General features: G+C 29.3%; 1 protein-coding gene across 1 annotated transcript; it reads right to left on the reverse strand.

The window, feature by feature from the left end:
• Positions 1 to 2,307: 2,307 nt before the first annotated feature.
• LOC100782307 (LRR receptor-like serine/threonine-protein kinase ERECTA) lies at positions 2,308 to 10,632 on the reverse strand. Its single transcript, XM_003544500.5, has 27 exons — positions 9,881 to 10,632; positions 9,025 to 9,163; positions 8,844 to 8,915; positions 8,680 to 8,751; positions 8,516 to 8,587; positions 8,348 to 8,419; positions 8,182 to 8,253; positions 7,986 to 8,057; positions 7,822 to 7,893; positions 7,671 to 7,739; positions 7,496 to 7,567; positions 7,303 to 7,374; positions 7,050 to 7,121; positions 6,894 to 6,965; positions 6,745 to 6,816; positions 6,590 to 6,661; positions 6,301 to 6,372; positions 6,154 to 6,225; positions 6,004 to 6,075; positions 5,844 to 5,915; positions 5,302 to 5,370; positions 5,134 to 5,205; positions 4,978 to 5,051; positions 4,661 to 4,789; positions 4,017 to 4,364; positions 3,174 to 3,544; positions 2,308 to 2,900 (listed from the first exon to the last, which is right to left on the reverse strand). The coding sequence occupies exons 1-27, from the start codon at positions 9,954 to 9,956 to the stop codon at positions 2,529 to 2,531; spliced, it is 2,943 nt and encodes a 980-aa protein (XP_003544548.1). The 5' UTR covers positions 9,957 to 10,632; the 3' UTR covers positions 2,308 to 2,528.
• Positions 10,633 to 17,826: the final 7,194 nt, after the last annotated feature.

Genomic DNA, 17,826 nt, shown 5'->3' on the forward strand with positions numbered 1-17,826 from the left:
AAGGATTTACACTAACTCAAAATTTTTCTAAACTAGTTTAAGGCTTGACATATCTATTATGAGACAATCTTTTATATATGTCTTTAAGGATCTGTACTAACTCAAGATTTTTCTAAACTAGTTTATGTTCGTTAATTCATGTGTTATATATAGCTTTAAATTTTCAAATATTTTTCTGATGATTTTTTTCAAATATGGTGAGCAAATTTCTAAGTTTTCAATTGTTTATCCACATATTACAAAAACAATTGTTACATCCAAATTCCAATATTTCATATGGATGAAATCACTCGTACACAAAGAATTCCACCACACACCTAATAAATGCATCAGCAACAATAAGACATGAGGGGCGATAAAGTAGGCTAACCCACCTTCAAACCTGCCTTTAGTGGGGTGAAACACATTGGCTTGCGGGTGGAAGTGTTTTGAAAAGTATAATGCATCCAGTTAAGAAGGTTTGTTGGTGCCTAGGGGGTTCACATGCCAAAATCTGCTCAAAAAATATAAAAATAAAATAAAATAAATACCATCTCATAAAATTTGAAATAATATCTTATTGTAAGTTACCGAAAATAACTATTAATATATTAAATAAACTTTTCAACTAATAAAAAACCTACAAACTAGTTAACAATATTTGTCAAACATATTCAAGTATGTATTTAGTGTGCTCTCTTTTTTTCCTCATCATCTCGTTAAACCATATCACAAAATTAAGAGTAATGATTGTTTAGAATAATTTTCATTTATCAAATGTTAATATATTATGTTAACGGAATTTAAATTTATGATCCCCTTATCACTTTATTCTTATAGATGGATCTCCCCCTCTTTTGATCCTCCTTGTATGTATAATAAGAAAATAATGAAGGGGAAAGAGAGGAGAGACACAGGTTGTAAGTTAAAATTTTCCTATGATGTTTTTAAGAAAGCTAACAAACTAACATTTGTTAATAGAAAAAAACATTAATATAGAAAATGAATAAAAAAAATAGGATGTTGAATTGATGTATACTTAGTTTTCTTATAGTAGTAAATTTTATATCTAGTTTTACATATAAAATTAATAATAAATGTATTTGTGAAACTTATAATTTATTAAATAATTATTTATTAAAATTAAATATTTAAATAATTGTATAAAATAAACATTTGGCTGCCCTTTATACATTTCTAGATTTATCTGTGGTTGTCCTTGTATCCTTCTTCCAATCACCAAATCACCTTATGACTCTCTTTTATAATGAATAAATTAGCAATCCACCTTTTAAGTTAGATAAAATTAGTTTTAATAAAATTAATTTTTAATCTTACAAATAATTAATATATGTTTAAATTAATTTTAATTATCAATTTACAATAGAATACCTTTTTTATTATAGGGAGTTTATATCAGTAAATTGAGTAATGTAGACGAATTGCTATAAATTTTTGTAGTTGAGTTTCATTCCTATAAATAAATAAATAAAATGAACACATTTTTATTAAAAAGTACTAAAGCTGATTTCTATAACCAAAAACAAACCGACACTTAGTAAAATCTTTTATTTTCCACGTAATTTGTTATTTTTTAAAGTACATACATGAAGGGTGTTTGAGAAAGAATTTGTAGAATAATTTTGAATATATTTAGCAAAACTAATTTTATAAAGACATTACTTGTGCTTTGGATGTTTTTATTTTATATAATTTTAAAACGAAGTTAATAGTATAGATCAATATAGATTTTTAATTCAACACATAAATTACTTAAACTTAAAAAAATCCATATAGAATAATTTGTTATGTACAGTTAATGACACTGAACCGCATTAAACATTTTTTGACTCAACAATGGCCGGGAACCAATGCCACAAATTTGAACCCTCCCTCCGTTATGTGAGGCCAAAGTGACCCAAAATTTCATGACAACTTCGTAGCACTTTACTGTACAAATGGCATTAGGTAGTAAGGATTGTTTGATTGTGGGAAATAAGTTACTATTCAAGAGAAAAAAAAATTAAAAAATAATGAGTCCCACACATATTTCTCTCTATTTTAATTCAATTTTGTTTTCATTTCTCTTCCAACCAAACCTTATCCTAAAAGAGGTAATGTGTATACACTCTTTTCTGAATACTGCCAGCATTCGGACAGATAACTGATCCAAAGCCAGCTAAGAATTCAGTGCATTATTGATGTTCACACATAATGCAATAATATTTGCTTCCCTCCTACCATTTATGACCTTAGCCACCCCACCCTGCAACATTGGCCCCAGACCCTTAACTTTTACTACCGCAAAACCTTGTGTGCTACCAAACAAGAATAAGAATTGGGTTTACTTCACCTTTCAAATTGTGATGATGATGATGATACATATCTTTCCTGTTCAAATGAACCAACCATAAAAAACTAGTACTAAAAACTTTTTATAAACATTTACATTAACTATTACCCCTAATCCATTTTTTTGCTTCTCTTTTTTGGTTTTTAAATAATATACATGATTCTTGAAATTGATTTTCATTTCAAAATCCTCTCACTCACTCACTGTTTTGAGAGATTACTTCTCCAAACTTGAGGAAGAGTTGAGCATCTGAAGTGCTCATTGAGGGGCAGTTTACTAAGTGTGGGGTTTTGAGGTTTGCATACTCATCCACGTAGCATGGCACTTTGGCAGATGGATTTGAAGCAGGTGGTAGGTCAGCTAGTTGCTTTGGTGGGATGCTTGATGGCACGAGACTTCCGAGTACACGTGTCACTTCGTGCATTGTTGGCCTATCAGCTGGCTGCCTCTTTGTGCATAATAGAGCAAGCTGATAAACCTTTTTTACAGCTCCTAGGTCCTTGCATGTGGCAGTAATGTCGGGATCAACTGTTTCCATCACAGCATTGGTTGCTGCCTTGGACAAAATCTACACAAATAAGAGACATTAGTATGTGAACAATAGAACAAGGATTAAGTATTACCAAGTTGAGAGTGATGTTTTAGCAGAGATCAGATTTGCAATCTTAAATCATAAGCCAAGCAATTTTGAGTCCGATAAAGCAAGCATTCTAGCATGCCTCGAATATTCAGACTAAAGATAGAGCAATAAATATATACCTAAGTTCATAAAAGACCAAGGCTAATCCGTCAGCATGTGTGTATACACGCACGCTTGTATTCAAATTTGTAGTAAACTTACAAGATGGTGGAGGTTGGATTCATTGTCAACAGCTTTCCTTCCAGTTAGCAACTCGAGTAAAACAATACCATAACTGTACACATCAGACTTCTCAGTGAGATGCGAAGTTCTAGCATACTCAGGGTCTATGTAGCCAATTGTGCCCATTATGTAAGTAGAAGTATGGGACTTCGAGGGGCAGAGACTTTTGGCAATGCCAAAATCAGTGAGATGAGGCTCAAAGTCTGCATCTAATATAATGTTAGATGATTTCACATCCCTGTGGATGATTCTAGGACAGCAATCATGGTGTAGATAAGCAAGTCCTTGTGCTGCTCCAAGTGCTATTTTTAGACGCAGCTCCCAGTCAAGCTTTTTCTTCTTGGTAGGTCCTGACACAAGAAAACCATACATAATAGAATCATAAGTTGGCTTCTAAATGTTTTCAAAAAATTGCTGTTATCCAATGCATTGCTTAGACTAATAAAATACAAATGTGGCACACAAAATAACCACTTAACAATGCTAGGGGTAGGATTGTACTATATGCTACCTTCAAGCAGGACAACCAAAATGGATTAATGATATCTTTTAACAATATTTCTTCATTACATTATTTACAAGCTCAAACTCTATGCAACAAACCAAATAGAATACAGCAGAAAGGGATCAGGAACCTCAAGCAAAAGCCAAACATGAAACAAGAAACTTTAGTCCATGACTCAGTCATACACATTGGATGAATTGATTTGCACATTATACATTAATCAGCTATTTAAAAGAGGAGATTGAGACAGATACCTTCTAAATAAAGGGTTCCATGCATGTCTGCAAAAGTGAAAAAAAAAAATAGCGTAAACTTACCATGAAGAAGATCCCATAGACTGCCATTTTCCATGTAGTCATAAAACAGGAGATGGCCATATGGGGACAAGGAGTAGCCTTGGAGACTGACCAAATTCCGGTGCTTGATGCTGCCAACAGTCTCGAGTTCAGTTTCAAATTCTTTAATACATTGGGGATAGTGAGAATAGATCCTCTTGATAGCCACCGGCTTACAATTCTTAAGAACACATTTATAAACTGTACTTGATGCACCATATCCAATGATATACTTCTCACTTAGGTTTTCAGTCATCCTCATGATATCTTCATACACATGTAGTGCCATATTCATATGAAGAATCACTAGCTTTGGAGGGGAGAAATTAACTGTCAATAACATAGCTTATGCAGTCAGTAACTTGTCAACTTAAGTTTAAATAGGCAGAATGATAATAAAATACCATTATAATAAATGAAACACTACAAAATCCTAAACAGTCAAAAGCAATCATGTAAACTTTAATGCATACTGTTACTCAATCCAATCAATTACTGATTTTCAATCACTTCAATTATGCTAGAGTGAGTAAAGACAGTTTAAATTATGAAACCCCAGCATGCTCTTTGATTATGCTGGTTGAAGGCTACAGCTTAAAGTGTAAGGATGCAACTAAGATAAGTACTTGGTTTGTCAAATGATCCATCAGGAAAAGGAGAGGGGCTGTGTGGTCGGCAAGCTGCCACCAATACCATAAGAAGAATCACAAGGGCACCCAAAGTAATTCCAAGAATGGCAGCCTTAGATAATGTAACTGCACAGTCAATAAAATATATTAGCTTATTCTGTGTTAGACCCTTTTCTCTCTTGAATAAAAAAGAATGTCATAGGAAGCACACAGCAGCCTTTATTGACCTCCGTCCATGCATTTTGAAAGATGAAAGCAACAGTCAGACAGTGATAACAGGAAACAAGAAATTCCTGCTAGAAAATTCAGCTTACCTCGCTCTGAAGGACGAGCACCATGGCATGGCAAATTCAGCCAATTACCACAAAGACCAGGGTTTCCAATGAAACTGCAAATAAAAGGTTGTATGAATCAAGAACAACTTGTTTTAAAGTTAAAGACAATGTCAAAAGTGAATGACCCTCCCTCACCTGTCAGGGGGAAACCTGGTAAAGTTGTTACTCGTGGGGATAACACCAAATAGTTTGTTATAGGACACATTACTACAAATTTCACAATAAATATTCAACTTGTTAGGTGAAAGTGACATGGCCTGTTAAAAATGTCGCACAAAATTGTTGTTATTGAAGAAAACTTACAGTAGAGAGAGACTAAGACAACTTGAAAGTGACGCCACATCGCCAGTTAATTTGTTGTTTTCAAGTCTCCTATATATCATTTCAAACCAAGAAAATTAGGATTAACAATGTAGTACAATTACCGGATTCAATAATCATCTACAACATTTACATGTGAAAAACCTCAAATGGTGTTTATTCTGAAGCCATTCAAGTCCTATGAACAAAACAGAAGTCTATATTAAAATTAAGATGAATAAGTATTCATTTTTTTTTTTTATCAGCAAAGATATAATAAGTATATTAATTGAGTACCAGTGGTACTAAAAGATACAATTTGCAGCTTCAGACCTAATGAATAAGTATTCATTATTGGGCACATTTTTTCAACTAGGCACTATAACCTAAAAAGATAAGAGTGAATTCCAAAATCATTTACTTGAATCCAGAGTCCAACATTAGACAGATCTAATTACATCACAACAATAAAGAATAAAGAATTTATTAAGAAAAGCATAAGAGATTGTAAAACAAATACAGAAAGAGAAGCAAAAGAAGCTTACAAGGATATCATGTTCTGAAGCTGACTAAGTTCTTCAGGAATGAAGCCAGAGAGCTGATTATCTGAAAGATCACTGTGACATAGAAGCATGTTGAATAATCAGGGACCAAAAGAAAACAAAGAAACAATTTGTTTTTATAAGAAAAATACAAGGGACCAACATTTCCATAACACTTCTAAGATTTCCAAATTCTGCTGGAATAACTCCTGTTAAATTGTTTCTGCTCAGGTTCCTAACAAAATAAATGAATATTAGCTTTCAGCAAGAAGACATGGTCCAGATTCTAAGTATGACTAAGCAGATAACTCACAACTTCAGAAGATGTTCCAAGTCACCAAGGGAAGAAGGGATGGAACCAACTAATTTATTGTTTGAAATATCCCTGGGGAGAAAATCATCTGTTAGTACCATTGTAAAGATGTTGGCACAACGAGATAAATCAATAATTCATACTTACAATGTATCCAAATTACCAATCCGTGACAGTTCAATTGGAATTGCACCCTGAAGATTGTTGGAAGAAAGATTCCTGAGGAAGATCATCACAATGTCATGAAGAAATAAGAATCGATGTTAAGCAAAAGAATAATTGGTTTAAGCATGGTAGAAATCAGGATGTGGTGATGTGAATGGGGGCATATCTTTGTGCATGACATGTTTACAGGAAAGACAATAATAGAACCAAACAAAACATAATTGCAGGTACATTCAAACAAATGTCCCTGATGTGTCAAGGTGAAACTTACAAAGAGGTCATACTCTCCAAGCTCTGCAAAGAAGGGGGAATTGATCCATTCAATTTGTTTCCATGCACATTGCTAAAAGGATAGAAAAAACTGTCACCTTAATGTATTACAAAAAACAATTGTAGCAAAGTAATAGTACAAGTTTTGTGGCTTACAGGCTGTTGAGATTTTTACATGAGCTAAGATTACTAGGAATTGGCCCCTTGAGATTGTTGTTAGCAACATTTCTGAAAGAATAAGGAGTGACTTATCAAACTTAAAACAAAAAACAACAAAATTGACACTTCAAAGTAACCACTCTTACAAGTCAAACAGATCAGTAAGCTTTCCAAGCTCAGGTGGGATATGTCCACTTAAATGGTTATCATTCAGTTCCCTACAACATGATGAACCTTAAAGGTTAATTCTATAAACCAAATACCACCCAGTTGAGAGGCAACTATTAGCTGAAGCATCTTACAAATAGTGAAGCTTTGACATATTTCCAAGCTCTGGGGGGATGAAGCCCGTCAGCTTGTTTCCATGCAAGTACCTACAAACAATTCAAAAATTATGCTCAACACATAGTGAAGTCATGTTTTCTCAAAGTTGTTGATATGCACAATTTATAACAAAATCAACTAATTGATATAAATGCAAAACCACTTGCTTATACTTAACAATTTTTCTGTGTAAGTTAAATTTCCCAAGATAGGAGGAATTGGTCCACTTACAATTTTTCTGTGTAAGTTAAATTGCCCAAGATAGGAGGAATTGGTCCACTTAACATGTTACAGCTCAAGTCTCTGGATTGGAAATTTGGAATAAAATCAATATTAAAAGAGCATTAGGGAGAAAACATCAAGTCAATGACCAAATTTCACAAAAAAAAAAATAATTCAGAAATTAGTAACACACAATGCTTACAGGACAGCAAGTGCTTGCATGAGACCGATCACTGATGGAATATGTCCAGAGAGTTTATTGCCTTGCAACGACCTGCCAAACTCAAGCAAATCTATCAAGAAATTCCAAGACAAGGAAAGTGAAAGACCAAATATCATTCTCATAAAAATAACTTGAAGGATCATGCAACACATACAAAGTTGCTACTTGCAAGAATCCAATATTGAATGGTATCTCTCCAGTTAATTGGTTGTAGGATAAATCCCTGGCATTAACAGAAGACATTAGAAAGGTAAAAAAGAGAATAAGAACAAGGTATGGCAAAGTCAAGCAATTGGATTACATACAAGACCTGGAAGGCAGTACAATTGCCTATGTTCTCTGGAATACTTCCTGTCAGGCTATTGTTTCTCACATCACTACAGAATAGGAGGAAAACAATCATATATCCACTTAGAAATGCACATTTTTTAGAACTTGGATTATAAAAGAGAGTGATTGTGGAACTTACAAATACCACAGCCCAGTTAATTGGCACAGGTCTGGTGATAGTGAACCAACCAAATTGTTCCCTCTCAAGCCTCTATTAAATGAGAAAGAAAAGGGGGGGAAAAGTCAACAAGATTAGAATCATGATGAGTCATATAGAAACAGAACTAAAGACTCAAAAGATATAGAAATTCCATTTGCATATTGCTCATACTCACAGATACTGCAATACTTCGTTCCAATATATAAGCCTTGGTATTTCTCCGCTAAGATTATTTTGAGCCAGGTCTCTGGAGAGCATTTTCCAGGAGTCGAGAATGTCAATTATAGAACCTAAAATTAGTGTTATGGGGAGGAGAAATGGGAAATACAATAATGACTTACAGAATCTTCAAATCAGGAATTTGAGACAAAGTTGAAGGAATTGGTCCAATCAACTGGTTGTTCTTCAAAATCCTGAGATACAAATTACAATTTACACAGAAAAACTGGTCATAACCTCATCCAAAGATCAAAATTTTCAATTGTGGAGAAATACCAATAAAAACTCACAGATTCTCCATCTGTTTCAACTTAGAAATAGAAAATGGTATATCCCCTCTAATTTCATTAAATGATAAGTCCCTGAAAACACAATAAAATATCCAAGTTCCGAGTAAGTCACTATGTAGTCTAATTATAAACTGAATTTAGTTCTTCTAGGGGTGAGGACATACAGGTTCTTTAAAGAAGAACAGTCACCAATCTCATCCGGTATCTGCCCTGATAACCTGTTTTCTCTGAGGTCACTGTATCAAGCAAGTGGCAAAAAAGATAAGCAATGCAAATGCCACAACTACATCACTGTATCAAAAATTGGCTGAAGGAGAGTAATAATTACATAGAGACCAAACTGTGAAGTTTCCCTATTGCAGGTGAAATTTCACCATCAAGATTCAACCCTGAAAGATTGCTGCAAAAGAAACGAGGGTAAGTGAAAAATGCAAACTGATTTATTTTTTCATTGACAAGGAACAAGGTGAAGAAGCCTATATACAATGTCTAAGGACATGGTGACTCACAGTGCAACAACATTGAAGGTGACATTATCACATGCTATCCCTCTCCAGGCACAATAATCTGATGATGGTGAATCAGTCCAATCATAGAGAACATTATCCACATCCCTGAATGACTTCTTTATCTCTAACAACGTTGCTCCTTCAATGAAAAAGTATTCTAACATTAGCCATGCAGATCAGAACATAGTTTGAACCTTTAAGTCAAAGAAAATCAAGTTCTTCCACATCATATTAATAAATTCATACCATGTAATTATATACACTTGTATATTATATTATATTATTATGCAACCCTCATTTTATTGAAAATTCATTTCCACAATGAGAACCATGCTGAAAATTGACAACTTTGACATCAGTAAAAGAAGTAACATAATTCATTCTAACAATGTGGAAATTGACAACTTTGACAACTGCATTACAAAGAAAAATCACAAGATCCCAAAAACAAACCAAGTCAAACTCAGCATTCGCGGGAAAAGGATGACTTTTTAAAGAAAATGGACCAACTGAAACAGCAAAGGAAGGGCATATTTGGTTGCAAAGAAAGAGAGAAGGAAAAAAAGAAGTGGAAAAAAAAATTCAGTTTTACGTGTTTTTCCAACACCCTTCACCAAGAAAAAGAAACGAGAGAAAAACACATGAAGGGTGCTTGGCTTTCTAACAATGGCAGCCATAGCTACAAGCCGCACACCTCTTTGTTATTGTTAAGAACCACAAAGCCAAAGTTCAACTTTCAACATTGTTATGTTCTCCTTCTCCCTCCCCACAAAGTTTGGTAGAAAATTCCATTTCAAAGAATACAAACACACACAAAAGAAACAACAAAAAATTTGAAACTGTAAACAACACTCACCATCATCAGATTCCACAGAATTGACACTCAAACAAATTAGCAAAGCAAGAATAAGGACTCCAAATCGAAATGCCATAGCTGCAACTGCAGAACTTTCAACTTCACACCAGCCTAACCATGAAACCACTCAACAACCACCATCATCAAGCTCTTTCCAAAAGCTATTGTTCAAAGCACAAGAAACCACAGAACAAGAACCAAAAAAGGGTGTTATGCTTAGTGACACTGCACCACTTGACTCAACTATGGCTTGAGATTAAAAGGGTAGTAGTAACTAGTGAGGTGAGTTTTGTTTGAGACTAGTATTCTTCTGTGCACTCTGCATACCCTCTAGCCTTTGATCACAATTACAAAGTAGTAACAGAACAAGTTCACAGCTTTGGCTGTGCAATCACATCGTTCTTCTGCCACAAACATCACTCCCTAACACAAGAAGATGCAAGAAGAAAAAGAAAAGAGAGAGAAAAGAAAACACAAAAGAGAAGAGAGATAGAAGAAAATTATTTCACACATAAAGTTAAAACCATCTGCCACCATTTCTGCTACAAGCCTGCAAACTCTGCACACGCACTCTCTCTCTCTCTCCCTATCTCCCTATCTCCCTATCTCCCTAACTTTCTCTCTTTTTACACTTGTTTTCACTCTCTCTCTCACTAAACTGTTATGCCAGTGAGGGCTATGCCATATAGTAAATAAGCACTGTACACTATGATATGCCATTGGTTTTAACTTTTGATTCCCAGGGGTCACTTTCTTCGTGGTTTTGCCATTGCATTATCTGCAAAGAGTTTATGGGGAAATGGGTCATGTAAGAACTGGGGACAGTGATATAGATTTCTATACTATTATTTTAATGTTCTAATTTGTTGTTACATTATTTAATATTATTCTTCTATGCAATAAAATAAAATAGATAAATGATTATTTTAGTTTTCAAAAATATATAAGTGAATAATAATTTAGTCTTTAAGAAATGAAAATTCTAATTTAGTTTATAAATATATATAAAGTATTATAATTTTATTTTTTCATTAAATCTGTGAGATTATTTTTATTATTTAATTATAATATTCAATTATCAAATTATTATTTTTGAATATTAATTTATTATGTTACTAAATTATAACGTAAACATATTTAGAAACCAAAATAATCATCTATTCATATAAAATATATGCATCCTTGAAGTAATTTTTATATTTTAGAATTAGTAATTAGTAAGTTAAATATAAAAAGTGTGAACTAATAATGTCCTTTTCCAACGACCATTGCGATCCGTTTGAGGTGACAATGACCTTTCTCTTTATTGCCCATCTCTCTTCGAATGTTGGATTCAAGTTTATGATATTATGTTTTTTTTTTCTAATTTATTTAAAAAAAATTATCTTATTTATCTCATTGCCAAGTTGCGCTCTCTCGTCGTCTCATTTATTTATCGCATTTGTTTGGTAGTTATGCATCCTCGTATTAATTTAATTATTTAATACCGTCTCTATTATTGTTCTCTCTAACGAATTCTCTCTAGGGTGTGCAAATTTTGAGACAAAAATAATTAAGGATGTATTCAGCAGAGAAAAAAGAAATAAAAATAAAAAAATTAAGATGAAAATTTTGAATTAAAATAAAACGTAAAAGTGTAAATTTTGAATAATTTTATTGTTTAGTTTTCCCTCTTTTTCTCTCCAAGCAAACACAACCTAAAAAATCATTACAATATAATTTAATATGTTGTTGAGTATTTATAAACTTAATTAAATATTTTAATTTTATTAGATTAATTTTGATTAAAAGTAAATTTCGTGTTATTAAAACGTGCTGGAATGATTTGTTGATGCTATCTTAGATTCTCTTTTTTTAGCAAGGATGTTATCTTAGATTCTACTTCTTTATTTTTCCAAATTCTATTTGATTTTTTTTCTTAACTTTCTATTTTATTTTATCTTCAGATAACTTGATCATGTTATTAATTTCTTTACATATTTTTTAAGAATTAATTTAGATATTGTGTGTATAAGTAATACAAATTGCTCCCCCATATACAGGAGAAATCACCCCTTCCATTTTAATATGGTATCACTATCACAGCTTTGATATTGCCTTTAAAATCTCTTTTGTAGATTTCATAAAGGTTCTTGACATCGTATGTTGCACAGTTTAAAAGATTTATCTTGTTGTTTACCTATTATGGTTATATTCATGAAGATTTACTTATGTCTATTTGGACATTATTTGCTTTTATTCTTAATAGTTAAACATTGATGATGTTAGTTTCTTTTGTATGGTGGTTAAGTCTCTCTTTTCTGCCTTGATGATATTGATAACTTCGGCAAAGTGGTTGAACATGAAAATACCTTTTGCTTATGTGATTAAGCCTTTTTCGATCTACTTTTAATTTGTTAAGTGGTCAAGTATGGAGTGATATGGGTGATAATTAAGTTTCTTTTTTGTTTTTTCTTTCTAAGTTAACCTTGTTTCGTTACTCCCTCCTTTAGAAACACTATACTAACTTGATTCTATTTCTTCATTGTCATTTTATAATAGAAAAGATCTCTCAAGTATCATCAAAACTTGTTTGTTCTAAAGATTAACTTGATGACATGTTTGCTAAGTTTTTACATTTTCCCTAGATAATATATGTATTGGATACATGTATATGTTCCAGCTTGAGGGTGTATGTCAAAATATGTAGAAATATTATCTTGATTCTTTCTTTGTTTTCTTACTATTGAGTTTTATTTCTTTATTTTCTTGTTTTCCTATTTTATTTTAGTTTCTTTAAATAACTCCATCATATAATTTAGTATCCTTAAAGAGCTTAATCATAATCCCAAATTTTAAGCATTTATTTAGATTTTGTGTATATAACCATTTGTACAAATCATTCCTTTTATCTCAATAAATATGAAATGATTTTAATATAAAACTTTTAACTTAATACAAAAGCTATTTTCAATTTAATATATTTATAGAAAAAATAAATTTAATTAAAGTTAAATATAGTTTCTTCAGTTAGATTGGGGTTCAACGGCATCAAATATTTGTTTAAAAGACTCCATTTATAAAATTTTATGCCCGAAAATGTATAAATTAAAATGTTTTTAATTTCTATAAATATAATAGAATTAATTTTAATCTTTCAAAACAATTATTGATTTTAATTTTATAAAAAAATTGAGAATATGAATAAATACTTTTATCATTTTCATTTCTTTTATTTCTCTAAGAGTTTAGTAATGGAGAGGATTTTTTTTCAAGAAAAAGAAAGTACAAAGTACAAAGTAAATTCATTTGATCGAGGACCTCCTCTCCCCTCCTTGATTTTTATTATCCCAACAAAATTAAATTCATCTGACTGAGGTAATTTTTTTCTCCTAAAACCAGACTATGTTGACATTGGGAGACTAGATAGGAAGGGGTAAAGTTGAGAGAAAAGGTGACAAAATTTACTGCAGTCCCCATCAAGCAATTATCTGAACAGTGACATTGAACTAGTTAGTAATATTGACCTTGCTATTGTTGGTAAGTGGTTGTGGTTCCAATTTGGAGAGAGAAACAACTCTATTTCTCACTCCACACTTCAATTACCCAAGCTAACATGTGGCACGTAGGTTCTATTTGCATAAACTTACAAATAAGTATCTAAAGAAAAATAAAATCAAAAGGAACAAATATAATTAAGTTTACCTTATTAATTTAAAGGCTTAATTGTATCTTTTACTTTAATTTTTAAATTTTTGGTGAATTTTACCCCAACAAATTAGTTTAAAACAATTTATCTCTTTTAAGAAACTTGTAATTCTATCATCTGTTATTTATCCATTAATAACCACAAAAATTAAAAAAAATTATTAAAAAATAAAAAAATGAGAATAAAAAATGTAATTATATTAGAAATAAAACGACAGACAGTATAATTTAGGATAAACTTCATCAAAAATTTAAAAAAAGAATAAAAATATAATTAAATTAATTTATGCATAAGTTAATTTATAACAATTTTTTTCTAAAATTGGTTTAAACTTGTACACAAATTAATTTTAACTTATAAAAAGTTTGATTAACTTTTATTTTTGTTTTTTTATTAGTATGTAATAAAAACATTAAATTTCTAATAAAATATATATAAGTATGTAAAGATTTTAACTAACTAAAATTTCTAGATTTAAAAAAGTATAAGATTAAGTATGTAATAAATGTTTTTTAAGAATATAAAATTATACAATTATAAAAATATAGGAAAAAATCAATCTAAACCATGCAATCATAGTTATTGTATTCGGACCACCGGTAGATTCAGTGTGCAGGATGTGACCGAGTATCAGTTGGCTTATCCCGATCTTGCTTGACGGCCATGTCATTTTTTAATTTCTTAATCTTTTGTACACTTAAACAATATCATTTATAGGACAAAATTAAATTTATATCTTACAATTGTATCATTTATAAATTTATTTATTTATTTATTAAATATAATCACATCTTATCATTTAAGATGATAAAATTGTCAGTCATTTCCCTTTTAACTTCTTTCCCTAAGCTTATATTGCTATCTTGAAGTAAAATTTGTATTTATCTTATTTCATCAACTAGAATTACTGGTTTGAAAAATAATTATCTTTATCAAAACAATAACTGAATAAATGAAATAATTCTATTGCCTTTTGTAAAACTTGATTTACTTCGTTAGATTATGTCTGCCATATAACTATGATAATTTTAATAAATAAATGATTTGGATTATGTCCAGTGCACCTTGAATTTTAAAGAAATGTTACTCAAAATTTTAAACAAGATCAAAACTTATTTTCTAAATATTACAAATTTATTAAAGATTGATATTAATTAAATACATAAAATTAACATATATTAAACGAATAACATGTGACGGTAATAAGAATTAAATGAATAACAATCAAATTCAATTTTGAGATTGGAAAACAGGATAGAAAAGAATTAAATGATTAAATTTATGAATTAAATTATAAGATATTAAAATTACATATTTAAGACAATCAAAATTATAATTTTATCTTAAGAAAATAAATATAAACTGTGGTTAAATTAGATTAACTTGCGAATTGCGATTCAGTAATCCAGCAATGACCGAAAAATATTACAGAGTCTTTGAGTCTTTTATTGACCTCGGGAAGGTCATTTGTTTGAGATGATGGTCCTACCTATTCTCATAAAGCCTGACCAGCGCAACTCTCCTTTGACGCCACCATCGTCCTCTTCACGTCTGCATGTAATGTAACATTATTATTTATTTATTTGCCAAATAAATAAATAATAATGTTATTTATTTTCTATCCTGATTTCATAACATGTATTTTTTTTATAACTAGTTTTTTTGTTATTTATTTTAATTTATTATTTTTTTTCGTTTTTAATTATCTATATTTATGTTTAAATTGTTTGGACTGAAAAATAATTTTATTTTGTATAGGTTGTTGTTATTTTTTTTGCATATTTTTTGTTTTATCATTTTTTGAATAGTTGAAATCTTTTTAAAAGTGATTAATGAAATATTGTTGATTTGAAAAAATAAAAATATAAAAATAATTATATTTTTATTCCTAATATCTTTATTTTGTAGTAATTTTATCAAAAATATAATAGTAACAAACAATAGTGACTAAAAATTCATAAAAAATTATTCACATAGAATATTTTAATACTGACACTTAAATTAAAATAAATATAAAGTCAAAATACTAAATAAATCAGAAACAATTCATAATCAATAAATAAATATTTTTTTAAAAAATTAACTGTTTTTTTGTTTTAATTTGTGTTAATTTTTTTATTTTACTAATTTATATGTGTATATATATATATATATATTAATTTATAAAAAATATAATTTATCTAGAATAGTATTTTTTTTAAAAAGAAAAAAAATCCTAAAATGAAACTAAATTTATCTAGATTCAAGTAGACGAAAAATAAAGAAGACTTAAATAAATAAATAAAAATTTATCCAAAAAAGGTAACCTAGACAAATAAACAGTTATTCATAATTATGATGTTTTATCAATTAAATATTAGTGTAATCCCTAAATATAAAATGTAGGTTAACTACAAATTTCATTAACAACAAATAAATTTTAATTTTTTATAGAAAGATTAAAATATTTTTTTAAAAATGGAAATGAAAAGAAAATAGAAAAAAATATATAATATTAATAGTTTTCATTTTTTTTCATTTAAAAAAACTATGGATGTAGTGTTATTTTGCATGATTGAAGAAAAAAAAAACTTACATAAACAATTTTTAAAAAAAAAATAGAAAATAAACAGTTATGAAAAAAAAAAATTAACACACTCTATGAAACCGATGCCCTAATGTCTAGGAATAAATAAGCAAGTGAGAAATTAGTTCGAGAGAAACTGACTTTTCACTTGCTAAAATATCTTGCATCATTGATTGACGTATATATTTTTTATTGTATTATTTGGATAAATATATTTTTTATCTTTTATGTAAAAAAGTCTCTAGATTGCACAACTATGATAATATTTTACTACACGTGTTTGAAATATATTATCCTTACTTCTTAGATAGTACTAGTATTGATTATAAATATAATGAATTATTATTATTATTGTGCAATAAATTTATATTTAAAAAGTAGCTTTAAAATAATTTATTTGCGTAAATGTTTTTAAAATAATTAATTTTTATAGTGAAATTAAAAAAGTATAAAATTATATGTAGCAATTGATTTTATATTTAAATTAATCATTTATTAGAGATAAAAGAGGAAACCAGCAGTTAACTGAAAATTGATTTTTTATTTTTTTTATATAGTCTCTAAAAACTTATATATCATAAAAAATATTTTTATTTGTTATAATTATAATCTAAACTACAAAATATATTTGAACAGTATCACTAGTAGCAATTTTTTTATTAATTATATTTTTTCACAGAAGTTTCTATTAATTATATTATAATCTTGAAAATCAAACCCATAAAAACATGCTTTAATTAATATCCTTAAACGATTCACTAATATTTTTTAAAAAAAATCATTTTCTCTTATAATATGTTTCTAATGCATTATAAATAATTTTTTAATAAAAATGTTTATTAAATTTTGAATCAATATTAATTAAAACTCTTTTTATCCCAACACAACAATTCTTCCATTTCAAAATAATACTCTCATTTCATTTTTTTTTATCATTAACATTATTACACATGAATTAAGAAATATTTAATGGAACTAAAATTTGTTATATTTAGATTAAAATGTCCTTATTTAATATCTTGATCTTTATGATACTAATAGTGAAGATTAAATAAGAGTGTATTTGAGAGAAAAATATTAATTAAATTTTAAAATTCTTAAATATCAATTATTTTGGAGAAAAAAATAAAAAAGTTAAAGCATCAAAATAAAATAGTTAAAATATTTACTTAAACTTGAGATAATTCATGCTACTAAATTTCTTATCCAAAAAGTTTCGAAACTGCTATTTGAAGCCCCCCAAAAAAGCAGCATAGGCATAGCCATATTTTAAAAGGCAATTATGCATGATACCGACTTATACTGGCTGAGATATTTGGGCAAGCTAGACGGATGGGAATTAAGTAGTTAAACCCTATAAATCTACCTTTAAATGAGGTGGGAACACCATGGATTTTTTTTAATTATTTTTTTAGTAGCACTTTTATGCAATTTCAAACCTTGATAGTAAACAAAATCAGTACCATATGAATTATTTTTATAAATCATAAATAAGCTTAGTATTCTAAATATTAATATATTATACACACATGAGTAGGAGAGAATTAATCATTTTATGAGGAAGGAATATTGAAATAGTATTGTCACATAATTTTAGAAAATTGGCAGAATTTAAATGAAATTTGTCAAAAAAAATAATTAAAATGAACAATACTTAAATACGTTAAAATAGTATGATTACTGATTTATTGA

The sequence above is a fragment of the Glycine max genome, chromosome 14 (genome assembly GCF_000004515.6).
Source record: "Glycine max cultivar Williams 82 chromosome 14, Glycine_max_v4.0, whole genome shotgun sequence".
Classification (NCBI taxonomy): domain Eukaryota; kingdom Viridiplantae; phylum Streptophyta; class Magnoliopsida; order Fabales; family Fabaceae; genus Glycine; species Glycine max.

Excerpts from the sequence above, each read along its gene's own strand:
- LOC100782307 (XM_003544500.5), bottom strand. The coding sequence starts at position 9,956 with ATGGCATTTCGATTTGGAGTCCTTATTCTTGCTTTGCTAATTTGTTTG. Across the intron at positions 8,752-8,843 it reads CTTCACAGTTTGGTCTCTAT|TGACCTCAGAGAAAACAGGT; the intron begins GTAATTATTACT and ends TGCTTGATACAG. Across the intron at positions 7,375-7,495 it reads ATGCAAGCACTTGCTGTCCT|AGACTTGAGCTGTAACATGT; the intron begins GTAAGCATTGTG and ends TTTCCAATCCAG.